The 11,250-nt window shown below is 47.5% G+C and overlaps 1 protein-coding gene across 1 annotated transcript; it reads left to right on the top strand.

Annotated features, from left to right (window-relative positions):
* The first annotated feature begins 7,819 nt into the window (after window positions 1-7,819).
* RHOV (ras homolog family member V) lies at window positions 7,820-9,937 on the top strand. Its single transcript, XM_047766682.1, has 3 exons — window positions 7,820-8,163; window positions 8,363-8,421; window positions 8,618-9,937. Exons 1-3 carry the CDS (start codon window positions 7,956-7,958, stop codon window positions 9,059-9,061), a joined length of 711 nt encoding a protein of 236 aa, XP_047622638.1. The 5' UTR covers window positions 7,820-7,955; the 3' UTR covers window positions 9,062-9,937.
* Window positions 9,938-11,250: the final 1,313 nt, after the last annotated feature.

The following is an 11,250-nucleotide window of genomic DNA, read 5'->3' on the forward strand; positions in this document are numbered from 1 at the left end:
GGAGCTGTAGCCACTGGCCTACGCCAGAGCCACAGCAACGCAGGATCCGAGCCGCGTCTGCAACCTACACCACAGCTCATGGCAATGCCGGATCGCCGCCAACCCACTGAGCAAGGGCAGGGACCGAACCCACAACCTCATGGTTCCTAGTCTGATTCGTTAACCACTGCGCCACGACGGGAACTCCCGCACTGAACTTTTTGAGTAAACTCTTCCATTTTTGTTAATCCCTTTTCTAGCAATAGGAGAATCGTGGTGGTGGAATATGGATAGATTTCTTTTGATTTATTCTTGTTTGGGTTGAGTTTTTGCTGCAGGCATTCCAGTGTATGCAGTAATTTTAAATAAGATAAGGGCTTAACAGAAATGCCTGAGAATTTGACCACACCTGAGGGTGAACCTGTGGACTGCTGGTTCTGGGACTGTCTGCCACTTTCTAGCCTTTTTGATGTTGAGGCTAGTCTCCTAACTTCTCTGGGTCCCAGTATACCCCTCAACCCCTCCCCCAGTAATCACACTTGGGTATCTTATGAGATTAGGGCAAACTAAAGCCCTTTTGCAAGTCTAAAGCTCCATACAGTTGTGTTGAACATTTTGGAAACAAAGATGTTATGACTGCCGTGATTCAATAACAGAGCCATCTTTTAGGGGTTTTTGTTTCTATTTTTCCCTTAATTAACACTATTCTATTAATCTTATGTTCTCCCAAAGGTAGCTAAAAAATTTTTTTTTTTTACTTAGGGCTTGGTTTTGTTTTGTGTTATCTTTTTAAAATATAGTTGAAGTACAATATTGTGTTAGTTTCAGGCGTACCACATAGTGATTTGACATTTGCATACACTATTAAATGATCACCATAGGTCTAGTAACCATCTGTCACCATACAAAGTTATTACAATGTTATTGACCATATTCCTTAGGCTGTATGTGACGTCCTTGTGGCTTATTTATTTTATAACTGGAGGTCTGTACTGCTCAGTCCCTTCAGTATTTTACCCCTGCCCTCTTCCCTTCTAGCATCCATCTGTTAGTTTTCTGTACCTATGAGTCTGGTTTTGTTTTGTTTTTTTAATTTTTTTGTGTTTTTAGGGGCATACCTGTAGCATATGGAGGTTCCCAGGCTAGGAATCAAATCGGAGCTGAAGCTGCAGGCCTACACTATAACCGCAGCAACTTAGGATCCCAGCCACATCTGTGACCTACACCACAGCTTGCGGAAACGCCAGATCCTTGACCCACTGAGCAAGGCCAGGGATTGAACCTGTACCCTCATGGATACTAGTCAGGTTTGTTACCTCTGAGCCACAATGGGAACTCCTACAATAAAGTTTAAATTCCTGCCTACCACAGACCTTACCTTCCTCTACTACATCCACCACGCCCTAAGCCTAAAGGGCTCTGTCAGTTTCTCTGGCCTCTGGGCCTTCAGTTGTGCAGCTTCTTTACCTGGACATCATCCTCTCCAACCCCCACTTATTTGCTAACTCTATCCTTTAAGTCAACACTTGATGAATTTCTTCCTGAAAGCGTACCCTCTGAGTATACCAAGACCACTGTTGTCTTTTTTTTTTTTTTTTTGTCTTTTCCAGGGCCGCACCTACAGCATGTGGAGGTTCTCAGGCTTGGGGTCAAGTTGGAGCTACAGCTGCCAGCCTATGCCAGAGTCACAGTCATGCCAGATCCGAGCTGCTTTTGCAACCTACACCACAGCTCACTGAAAGAAACGCCAGATCCTCAACCCACTGAGCAAGGCCAGGGATTGAACCCGAAACCTCATGGTTCCTAGTTGGATTTGTTAACCACTGAGCTACGAAGGGAACTCTGTTATGAGTCTGTTTTTATTTTGTTTTGTTTTTTAGATTCCACATATAAGTGAAGTCTAATGGGGAGTTCCTATTGTGGCTCAGTGGGTTAAGAACCTGATAGTATCCATGAGGATTCAGGTTCCATCCCTGTCCTCACTCGTTGGGTTAAGGATCTGGAGTTTATGTGAGCCGCAGCACAGGTTTCAAAAGAGGCTCAGATCTGGCATAGCTATGACTGTGGTGTAGGCCAGCAGCTGCAGCTCCTATTCAACCTCTAGCCTGGAAACTTCTATATGTCTCGGGTGTGGCCCTGAAAAGAAAAAACAGTAAGTGAAGATATATGGTATTTGTCTTTCTCTGACTTATTTTACTTCTTTTACTTAGTATAGTACTCTCTATATCCATTCATGTTGAAATGGCAATACTTGATTTTTCATTTTATTTATTTTTTTAATTTTTTTTTTCTTTTTAGGGCTGCACCTGTGGCATATGGAAGTTCCCAGGCTAGGGGTTGAATCAGAACTATGCTGCTGGCCTACACCACAGCCACAGCAATGCCAGATCCAAACCATGTCTGCGACCTACACCACAGCTCATGGCAACACCACTGAGCAGGGCCAGGGATCTAACCCACATCCTCATGAATAATAGTCAGGTTTGTTGCCGCTGAGCCACAGTGGAAACTCTGGTTTAATTTTTTATATCTGAGTAATAGTCCTTTGTAAATATATACGACACCTTTTTCCACTTATCTATCAACAGACACATAAGTTGCTTCCATATCCTAGCTATTGTAAATAACGCTGCAATGAACATTGGCATGCGTATATCTTTTCAAATTATTGTTTTTGTTTTCTTCAGGTAAACACATAGAAGTGGAATTGCTGAAACATTTAGTAGTTCTATTTAAAAATTTTTTTTTGTCTTTTTATAGGGCCGCACCTGTGGCATATGGAGTTTCCCAGCCTAGGGGTCTAATTGGAGCTGTAGCCGATGGCCTACACAACAGCCACAGCCACAGCAGCGCCAGGTCAGAACCGCATCTGCAACCTACACCACAGCTCACGGCCATGCTGGATCCTTAACCCACTGAGTGAGGCCAGGGATCGAACCTGCGTCCTCATGGATACTAGTCAGATTCCTTTCTGCTGAGCCACGACGGGAACTCCTATTTTTAATTTTTTGAGGAAACTCCATACCATTTTCCATAGTGTCTGCATCAATTTACAATCCTACAACTAATACATGTGTTCCTTTTTCTCCATATTCTTTCCAACATTTATTATTTGTTGTCTTTTTGATGATAGCTCTTCTGACAGTTGTTTTAATTTGCACATCCCTAATGATGAGCAATGTTGAGCATCTTTTCTTTCTTTTTTTTTTTTTTGCTTTTTGGGTCTGCATCCATGGCATATGAATTTTCCCAGGCTAGGGGTCAAATCGGAGCTGCAGCTGCCAGCTTACACCACAACCACAGAAACTCAGGATCCAAGCCAGGTCTGTGACCTACACTGCAGCTCACAGTCAGCTTGACCCATTGAGCGAGGCCAGGGATTGAACCCTCCTCCTCATGGATACTAGTTGGGTTTGTTTCTGCTGAGCCACACAGGAACTCCTGAGCATCTTTTCATGTACTTGTTGGCCATCTGTATTTCTTCTTTAGGAAAATGTCTATTCAGGTCTTCTGCCCATTTTTAAAATTAGGTTGTTATTTTTTTTTTGTTTTTTGTTTTCGTTTTTGCCATACCTGTGGCATGCGGAAGTTCTCGGGCTAGGGATCAAACTCATGCCACAGCAGCGACCTGAGCCACTGCAGTAACAGTGCTGGATCCTTATCCCACTGAGCTATTAGGGAAGGAACTCCATTGTTTTGTTGATAGTTTCTTTCCATATGCAAAAGGTTTTTAGTTTTATATAGTCCCATTTGTTTATTTTTGCTTTTGTTTCCCTTTTGAGAAGACAGATCCAAAAAAATATTGCTGAGATTGGTGTCAGAGAGCATACTGCCTATGTTTTCTTCTAGGAGTTTTAGGGTTTCCAGTCTTACATTTAAGTTTTTTTGTTTCTTTTTTTAATGTTCCATTTATTTATTTATTTATTTATTTATTTATTGTCTTTTTGCTATTTCTTTGGGCCGCTTCCGCGGCATATGGAGGTTCCCAGGCTAGGGGTCTAATCGGAGCTGTAGCCAGCAGCCTACGCCAGAGCCACAGCAACGCAGGATCCGAGCCGCGTCTGCAACCTACATCACAGCTCACGGCAACGCCGGATCGTCAACCCACTGAGCAAGGGCAGGGACCGAACCCGCAATCTCATGGTTCCTAGTCGGATTCGTTAACCACTGCGCCACGACGGGAACTCCTACATTTAAGTTTTTAATCCACTTTATTTTGTATATGGTGTGCAAAAGTAGTTCATTTTGATTCTTTTGCATGTAGCTGTCCAGTTTCCCCAACAGCGTTTATTGACGAGCCCATCTCTTTCCCATTGTATGTTCTTGCCTTGCATGGTCGTGTAAGTGTGGGCTTGTTTCTGGGCTCTCTATTCTGTTCCATTGACCTATGTGTCCGCTTTTGTGCCACTACCATGCTTTTTTTTTTTTTTTAGTAGTTTTTAAAATAAACTTTATTTTAGATCAGTTTAGAGAACAGTTTGTAGAAAAATTGTTCTTTTATTTTTGTCTTTTGTCTTTTTAGGGCTATACCAGCGGCACATGGAAGTTCTCAGGCTAGGGGTCTAATCAGAGCTATAGCCGCTGGCCTAGACCACAGCCACGGCAACGCCAGATCTGAGGAGCATCTGCGACCTACACCAGAGCTCATGGCAACACCGGATCCTTAATCCACTGAGCGAGGCCAGGGATCAAACCCTCAACCTCATGGTACCTAGTCGGACTTGTTTCTGCTGTGCCAACATGCGAACTCCTGTTCTTTATTTTAGTACAGTTTAGAGAACAGTTTATAGAAAAATTGAGAAGATAGCACAGAGTTTCTATCTCACACCCAGGTTCTCCCATTACAAATATCTTATGCTAGGAGTTCCCTGGTGGCCTAGCAGGTTAAGCCCACACCACAGCTCACAAGCAACCCCGGATCCTTAACCCACTGAATGAGGCCAGGGATTGAACCAACATCCTCATGATGCTAGTTGGGTTTGTTATTGATGGGCCACAACAGGAACTTCTTGCCAGTTTTGAGGAACACTGGGCCAGCATGTCTCTCAGTTGGAAATTTCCTGATGTTTTCCTCATGATTAGACTGGGGTTCTTGTGAGGAAAACCAGAGTTAAAATGTCATTCTTATCACATCACACTAAGGGTATATACTATCAACTTGATTTATCAGTGTTGATCTTAATCTTGATCACCTGCTTGAGGGAGTGTTTGTCAGGATTCTCCACTATAAAATTACTTTTTCCCCACCCTTTTCATACTGTCCTTTTTGGAAGTCACCATGCACAGCCACTGTTTACACTCCTCAAGGGTGCATTGTCTACCTGTATTATTTGGAATTCTCTATGGAAGATTGGTCTATTAGCCCCCATTTGGTAATATAGCCAATCATTTATATCAGAACTGACTTGTGTATTTTATACTTTGGGTTATAATGCAATACTACTTTATTTTGTTGTTCAGATTGTCCTGGACTTAGCCTGTGGAAGCTCTTTCAGTTGGCTCCTCTGTCATCTAATGTATCTCCATCTTCCTGTTGGGTTTGTTTGTTACCACTTCCTTACTTTCTGTACTACAAAATGTTCCAGGCTCATCTTGTGTATTTCCTGCTCTCATCCTAAAACCAGTCATTTCTCCAGGGAGAAAGTCAAGATGATGTTTTAATCTTAGCACGTGTGCATCTGACTGGAAGTTGGGATGGACAGTCAGTCAGGTGGGCAGGAATAAGATTCAAGTCACCCCCGGGAGGGGACTTTCCCAGCACTAGCAGCCAGAATTGCTAGTTCTTAGCTGAGAAATAGGTGACTCATCAGCTCCCTAGGTTGTCTCCTCCCTCCCCCTCTTGCTGACAAGACTGTCCCTAAACCAGCTCAGACAGAGGAACTTAAGTTAGAAAGTGTCTCCACCCATGGGGCCAGGGAAGAATGGCCTGTTGCAAGCCCAATTAGGGCTTTAACCATACCCAGCTAATACTTCACCCCCATTTGTGTACTACTTATACCCCTTCTACCTGCAAAATGATTAAACAGGATTACCCTCAAATTTATAGCTACAATAAAACTATTATTAAAACAGGTGAAAGGACAAGAGTGCTGTGAAAGAGTGTGTGTGTGTGTGTATGTATGTGTGTAGTAGTCGTAATAGTAGTAGTAGTAGTTCTGTCCTGCACACCTGGGCTGGGGCACCTTCCCTGTTTTCCTTGAATCACAGCTTGCCAGCACCGAAGGACTTCAAGAAATAAACATGCTTCACTGGGCATTTTATAGCTCTGAGATGGAGCAAGTGATTCTTCTCAGGACCCACATAACTAATGAGCTGAAGAACTAGGAATACTGGGACAGGTCTCTTGATGTCCAGTTCTTTTTCAAATTCCCATTCTTGCCTCCCTTTCCAAGAGAGCAAAAAGAATAGCTTTTAGACCTTCTGGGTGATGCAATGGCAAGACAACACGTTGAGGCTTCTTTCACTTGAGTGAATAAACTTGTGTGGATGTGTCTGAGAAGCACTGGGGCTCTAACTAGGAAATATTAGCATCCCCAGACACTGGGCTATAGGGAAGGGAGGATGTGGATTCTGGGATGCAGAAGTGGATACTGGGATGCCACCATTTCCTCACAGTCAAGATTTTAATGGTTAAATCAGCAATTTTCTGGTTGTTATCTTCAACTTTTGACCAAGAACGGGGGGAATAAATAAATAAATATCAGGGATCCTGGGGCTTTTTCCAAGAGATATAGAGATTTGGACTTAGAGGTTTTTGTATCACCAGCTGTTTGAGGAAGGTCATCTCTTTTCTTTAACATTCACTGCCCTCTCCTCTCAACACTCTCCCTTCAACAATTCATGAATGAGGTGTTTTTTTCTTTTCTCTCTCTCTCTTTTTTTTTTTTTTTTTGCCATACCTGCGGCATGTGGAAGTCCCCAGGCCAAGGATCAAGCCCGAGAGGTAGGTCGGGCCTGCACCACAGCCTTACTTAGCAAGACAGGATCGTTAACCTGCTGTGCCGCAAGGGAACTTCCATGAATGAGGTGTTTTCAGTGATCTTTGTATAGACTTGGAATTCAAAAAAAAAGGATTCTGGGCCTAGTATCACTTGGTATGGCCGCAGTAGAGAGAGGAAATTGGGATCAGGCTATTCTGCACCTGCTCTCTTGGTGACCTTCCTTGGGCTACCTGGGATATCTCCTATCTGTAAACTTCTAGGGCAAGGACAGTGGGTGGCCCAGAACATCAGCAAATAGCTAATTTACTATGTGCTTTTGAGGATGATGATGAAGATAATATTAGGGACTTTGGAGATTTAGAAAATATTCAACTGGAGAATTTTCCTTGAAGGTCCTCCCCAGCTAGCTTCTTCAGCACCGTGAGTTCCTTTAGAGGAGCAAAGTGAAGGTGTTTTAAGCCTCCCTTCAGGCCAAGCCTAGAGAACTGTCTTTCATGGAAGGGGGTAAAAGACTTTCCTGCCTGCTGTGTTCACGCATGGATTTATCTTCTGGCTCTTCATGATCTTTATGTTTTTTAAAATAATTATTAGTAAAATATTATTCCGACTTTTTTATACTAACATATATATGTCTACAATTTAATTTGAACATGCTGCATTATGTGTTCTGCAACTTGCTTCTTCCTCCTAACAATCAGTCCTGGATATCTTTCTTTGCTAGGATACCTAGATCTGCTTCATTTGGGCGATTCTTTGTCCTCGTACCTATGTGATTGTCAGTTCGGCTCCCTTTTCTTCCCTCAGTTTAGAGATTGCCTGACCCCGCAGGGTGCGCGGCAGAGGGAGGTCCGGGAGGAGGTTGGGAGGGTGGGCGGGGTCTGAGACCGCTCGGATACGCAGGTGAAGTGGGCGGGGCTCCACAAATACCCGCGGGTAGCGGCGGGCCGGCGAGCTGGACTCAGTCAGAGGCAGTCTGCGGAACCGGCTTACCAGAGCGCGCCGGAACCTGGTCCCGGGCTGTACCCGGAGCGGGCCATGCCCCCGCGGGAGCTGAGCGAGGCCGAGTCGTCCCCGCTTCGGGCCCCGACCCCTCCCCCGCGGCGGGGCAGCGCGTCCCCAGAGCTGGGCATCAAGTGCGTGCTGGTGGGCGACGGCGCTGTGGGCAAGAGCAGCCTCATCGTCAGCTACACTTGCAATGGGTACCCCGCGCGCTACAGGCCCACGGCGCTGGACACCTTCTCCGGTAAGTTCAACGGCCCTGGCGGCTGCGTGGCTGCGCGTGGGGTTGTGCACCGGGGGGGGCTGGGGCCCAGGCCGAAGCGCGAGTACACGGAAGCCCCAGGGGAGGGAGGCGGGTGCAGGCCCAGAGGTGGCACTGGTGATCCTGGTGGGACCTGGGACCCTCTCCTAACGCAGACTATCCCCTGGCCCCGCCCCTGCAGTGCAAGTCCTGGTTGATGGAGCCCCGGTGCGCATTGAGCTCTGGGACACAGCGGGACAGGTGAGAAATTGGGAGGGGCCTCTACTGGTCTACGGTGAGGTGGGCTGGAAGCTGGAAGGATCCCAGATCCATCGGGAATGGAGAAGGCCTTGGGCCCTCGGTTAGGAGTTTCAGTCTCCAACCTCAGGTGACGAGACGATTAGCGCTTCCTGTGACAGGGAATAATCCTACTAATGGTCTGGCCTTTCCATCCCAGGAAGACTTTGACCGCCTTCGCTCGCTCTGCTACCCAGATACGGATGTCTTCCTGGCCTGCTTCAGCGTGGTGCAGCCCAGCTCCTTCCAAAACATCACAGAGAAATGGCTGCCGGAGATCCGCACTCACAACCCCCAGGCGCCAGTGCTGCTGGTGGGCACGCAGGCAGATCTGAGAGACGATGTCAATGTACTGATTGAGCTGGACCAGGGAGGCCGGGAGGGACCTGTGCCCGAACCCCAGGCTCAGGGTCTGGCAGAGAAAATCCGGGCCTGCTGCTACCTGGAGTGCTCAGCCTTGACGCAGAAGAACTTGAAGGAGGTGTTTGACTCTGCCATTCTCAGTGCCATTGAACACAAAGCCCGGCTGGAGAAGAAACTAAATGCCAAAGGTGTGCGCACCCTCTCCCGCTGCCGCTGGAAGAAGTTCTTCTGCTTTGTTTGAACAGCTGTGGCAGCACAATGATCAATAGGCTAATGGCCACAGACTTCTAGAACCTGGGGCACAGGGCCTTTGAGGGCTGTGCTGGCAGGGCCCGGCCACCCCATGGGACTCAGTTCTTGTCTGAACACTGTGGAGACTCGGGCCTTTACTTCTGTGTGCCCGGGTGAGCCTAGGGCCTGGAGGAGGGAAGGCTCTGACTTGGATTTCTATGGTCAGGGCTCACAGAGAGATCCCAGTACTTGGATTTTCATGGGGTGATCCAAACAGTGTCAGCCACCTCCAAGCAGTTTGGGATCCAATTTCCAGTTTCTTGTCGTGGGCCCTCAGATCATCCTGCATGAATTGGGACCCCTCATAGTGGTCCCCACCCTCTCTTTGGCACGAGGGTGAGGAAGAGCCTGGGGAACAGCATCTTGAAGGGCTGTGGTGTCTGGCCCTGACTTGGAGATGAGAATAGGATGGATTAGTTAAGACAAAGGTCAGTGAGAGATTGAGAGGGAGCAGAGGGTAAAGCCTTGGAACCTTGGGACTGGAGGCAGGCTGGAGAAGAGGAGGCAAATCAGAGGGCCAGGCTTGGAAGGAAGAAAAGAAAAGGAGAGAAGAGAAGTGGGGCAGCTGGGAACCAAGGCTGACACCTGGGCTGCCCTTAACCCCCAAGGCCATGGAGGGCGGGGCTGGTCCCTGGGAAGAACTGGGTCTCAGGGCTCCCTAGGCACTGCCCAAACTGGCTGGGCCAGGAAGTGAGAGGCAAGGCGCAGCAAGAGGAGGGGGAGGAGCTGCAAACTGGAGCCTGAAAGAAGAAGGGGCTTTCTCCAAGGTCACAGTCTGGAAGATAGGGCAGTGTGGAGTCTACAAATAAAGCCTTAAGTTTCTGAAGCTGCTGTCTCTGTGTCATTTTCTGGAGTGGTCAGCACACTGGTCGCTCAAGGCCCTGCAGTTTGGTTAGAGACGGATTGTGTACCAAGGACAGACTAGTTTGAAAGGTGGGGCTGGACTAGTTGGGACAGTGTGATGGAAACTGGACTTGGGGGGGGCAGGTTTGGGGCTCCTCACCTGGGGCTTAGCTGGTTCCCAGGAGAGCTAGCGTGGGAAGCAGCCTGGAAACGGGTTTCCCCAGGTGTCAGCGCCAGAGCTGCTTTCCCATGACCTCACCAGGTGGGTGGTGCCCCTCCCCTCTCTCCCTCCCTTCTGGAGAAAGGTGCTTAGTGCTGGGCTCTGGGGAAATCCTGAGCCCTCTAACCTTCCTCCTTCAATCCTTCCGACAGTCCACAGGGTCTCAGGTTGGGGGGCTCCCCCGTTGAGACCCTGAGCATGAAGAGACCCACCGGACAGCTCAAACACCAACCACCGGCCAAACTTCTTGGACTTGGGTTGGTTGGACCCAGTCTTTGGTCTTGGCTCTCAAAGTCTGCATAAGGACCTAGTGACGGTCAGGATGCCAGCTGTCAACAATTTAAATAGAAACTTGGTCCCAGAAAACCTTTGAGAGTGAGCATTCATTGAGTAAGGACTTGGAGAGAGCAGGGATCCTGAGAACATTCTCTGGAACTGGAGCTGGAAAGGCACATTTGGGATGAGGTAAGGGGAAACCACCTTATTTTACCCATAGGAAAGAGAGGTTCAGAGAAAAAAAAATGGTAACACCTCAAGGGAGATATTATCACTAAGTGGCTATAAGAGTACTTTGCAGACTCTAGATTTGGTACTTGGGTGAGTGTTATTCTAAGGCACACCTGGGATACTTGCTAGGCAACTAATGGGCCAGGTGAGCCCTCTGTCCCAGCCCAGCTCCCTCTGCAGGAAGTTATAGTTGTAAATAGGAGAAAGAACATGGCTGAGGGACAGAAATCCTAGCCAAGTGAAACCTCAGATAATCCCCAAGTTTAGTTTTAGCCAAGACTGTCCGGCTTCTGCCCCACCTGGGCCCATCCCCATGCCCCAGAACTCCAGCCACCTATCTCCCTTGATCCCCTTGCCCCCTCAGGTGGAGGTGCTGAGCTGTACAATTGCAGCCAGGTCTTGAGGGGGTCTCACACCCCAGCTCCATCGTGGGCTCTCACCTCAACCCAGCCTGATACACTCCCTTCCTGGGGCAGAGACCCTGATTCAAGTTCAGGCACTGGTACTAACCATGACCTTAGGCAAATTTTTTCCCTTCTCTGTACCTCAGTTTCCTCATTTGCAAAAAG

Source organism: Phacochoerus africanus, chromosome 2, assembly GCF_016906955.1.
Source record: "Phacochoerus africanus isolate WHEZ1 chromosome 2, ROS_Pafr_v1, whole genome shotgun sequence".
NCBI classification, from domain to species: Eukaryota; Metazoa; Chordata; class Mammalia; order Artiodactyla; family Suidae; genus Phacochoerus; species Phacochoerus africanus.